Source organism: Phalaenopsis equestris, unplaced genomic scaffold, assembly GCF_001263595.1.
Source record: "Phalaenopsis equestris unplaced genomic scaffold, ASM126359v1 Scaffold000188, whole genome shotgun sequence".
NCBI classification, from domain to species: Eukaryota; Viridiplantae; Streptophyta; class Magnoliopsida; order Asparagales; family Orchidaceae; genus Phalaenopsis; species Phalaenopsis equestris.
The window spans coordinates 190809-193560 of record NW_018164630.1 but is presented as its reverse complement, the minus strand read 5'-3'; the positions used below and the strand labels follow the sequence as shown (position 1 = coordinate 193560).

The 2752-nt window shown below is 34.4% G+C and overlaps 1 protein-coding gene across 1 annotated transcript in view; it reads left to right on the top strand.

The window, feature by feature from the left end:
- Positions 1–1564: 1564 nt before the first annotated feature.
- The window catches only part of LOC110022388 (probable fructokinase-1), a 3579-nt gene continuing 2391 nt past the window's right edge, over positions 1565–2752 (top strand). Inside the window, exon 1 of the mRNA XM_020721298.1 lies at positions 1565–2184. Coding sequence (XP_020576957.1) covers positions 1777–2184 — 408 coding nt within the window. The 5' untranslated portion in view covers positions 1565–1776. The remainder of the gene's footprint in view (positions 2185–2752) is intronic.

Below are 2752 nucleotides of genomic sequence, written 5' to 3'. Positions count from 1 at the left end.
TCTGATTTATAGTTAATTAAAGAATATTCTGATTAAATTTTTTGTTAGATGGACTTGGAATGATTGTATATGCTTTAGAATGTGTATGATTTATAATTAATTAATGTTACATTAATTTTATACTAAATCTAAAAGCTTTGAGATTGCTTGGTGATTATTAATTTTCTCCTATTATTGTCTAAAATCTATTTGTTTGCTTATTTTTGTATGTTAAGAAAAATTCCTTCCCAATCCCAATGATATTGTGCAAATAATTGTATGATTATAAGTTCCTTATTTTCATATGCATCTAATAATGTTAAGATAATCATGATGTTAATAGGATGATGTTGCATTGATGACAAGATAAATATATGTACACTTTTATAATTAACATTATAAAGCATGAAAAAGCCTCGACATGAAGACTATTTTTATCATATTACTACAAAAATCAATCACTATATATATATATATGCGCACGCACGCACGCTCGAACATACTGCATTTCAAGGAAAAAACAGTTTCATAACCAATTTAGATGTTACAATATGTGATATTATCACTTAATTTTTATTTGATAGTAGATAAAATTCATGCATTTATATAGAGAATTGAAGTGTGAAGAAGGGTATTCCATAAAATATAGTTCTTTGAATAATATTAAAAATCTACATACTATGAACTAAAAGAAATTTATTGTTTACCATCATTTCATTACAAATCAATGGCTTTACAAATACTAAAAACACTTAAAATATGTTCCGACTATTTTTAAAAATAATGGCATAAATCTAACATATTTTAATTTAAATCAAAATATAAATAAAATAAATTTTAAAAAAATGAAAAAAAAAAAAAAGTACCAAATGACCCCTTGATTTTGGTTAAGCTAAATTATTTTTTACAAGCCAATTAATAAAGCTCTTTATTAGGAAAGAGCGCGAATTTTAAAGCATGTTTAATTTATTAAATATAATTTAATTTGGCTATATGATGGGTAAAAAATTGGCACTCGATCGAGCTTTATTCAATTATATTTTATGAAGGGGCATAATTAAAATAATAATAATAATAATAATAATAATAAGATATCAAATTTCTTACACTTATCATTCATTCTCGAGTTTGAGACAGCTTTATTTGTGAGTTTCACAACATCACCACAATTCTGTTTGTTTCCTCATAAATTTCTAGAAATTTTTATGGTCTGAAGTTGCTTTTATCAACATAATCTATATAGTACTATAACTCAGAAATACTTCTTTTTTTTGTTTTTTGAAAAAAAAGATATGACAATATTTTCTTCCAGTAGATCGCGTCCGTTGCCTGACGTAATTTTGCGTCTGGTATTTTTCCACCAACACGGACCTAAATCACATCTTTATTTATTAAAAAGTATTTCTCAATACTAAAAAAGATTTTTAAAAATGGAGAATATAATTATAAAAAAATTATGACCGTTATTTTATATAAAAAAAAAAAAAAAAAAAAAAAAAAAAACTACCCCCAAAATGTCTGTCCATTGGCTGTGATTGGTCATTTCACACGTGCGCAATTCGAACCTACCAATTCTACTAAATTCCCGGAATGGCGATTCCTAAATAGAAAACTACAGGCGAAGCCCTCAGAACATGGCGGAGATTAAAATGTCAACCAAGCCGATGATCTGTCGTCTACCCTAAATTCTCTATATGAACCCAAATCCAGGAGAAGGAGAAGGAGAAGGCCCCTTCCCTCCCTACAATCTTCTCTTTCTCTCTCTCTCTCTCTCTCTTTCTGTCTAACGGCGGCGATATGGCTGTAAGCGGTGCCGATGATGAGGATCATCTGGTGGTTAGTTTTGGAGAGATGCTGATCGACTTCGTTCCGACGGTTTCAGGTGTATCATTGGCAGAGGCGCCGGGATTCATCAAGGCTCCGGGCGGCGCTCCGGCGAACGTCTCCATCGCGGTTTCCCGTCTTGGAGGGCGCGCGGCCTTCATGGGTAAGCTCGGCGACGATGAGTTCGGCCGCATGCTCGCCGCCATCCTTCGCGACAACGGGGTGTCCGACTCCGGCGTCACATTCGACGGTGGAGCCCGCACCGCCCTCGCTTTCGTCACCCTCCGATCTGACGGCGACCGCGAGTTCATGTTTTACCGAAACCCTAGCGCCGATATGCTTCTCACCCCCGATGAACTCGATCTAAATCTTCTCCGCAGGGTTTGTCCCTTCTACCCTTCTGCATTTGCTAATATCTTTTTTTTTTTTTACGCTTTCTTATAATTTACGAGAATTTCCTTCATCATGTCCAGCTCAAGCTTTGAAATTTGAGATATATGGTGGGATTATTTCTGATTGGATTTAGTTTATGTAGTAAATTTTTGGTCAATGTATTTTCAAATTTTAGAATTGGGCGTAAAGATCTTAAATCATACTTCCTCTATGATTTAGTAATGTCAGGATTCAGCTTAATTTATGTGGAAAATGAGATGAAGAGGGCTGTAATGTTTGTGTGGCTCAAAAATATTTTCTCGGCTTTAGCCTAAAAATCTTGGCTATGGATTAAGGTGTATGTAGGTTTTTAGGGGAAGAAGACAATATACCACATAGGGCTGTCAATTTGGCTTGTTGTTCGTGAACAGCTCGTGTTCGGCTCGTTAAGCTGCTCGTGTTTCGCCTCGTTCGTTAACCCTACCGAGCCGAACACGAACAAATTTTTAAGCTCGAAATGTAAAAGAGCCGAACATGACCAACGGTTTGTTCGCTCGTGTTCGGCTTGAAATGGGTC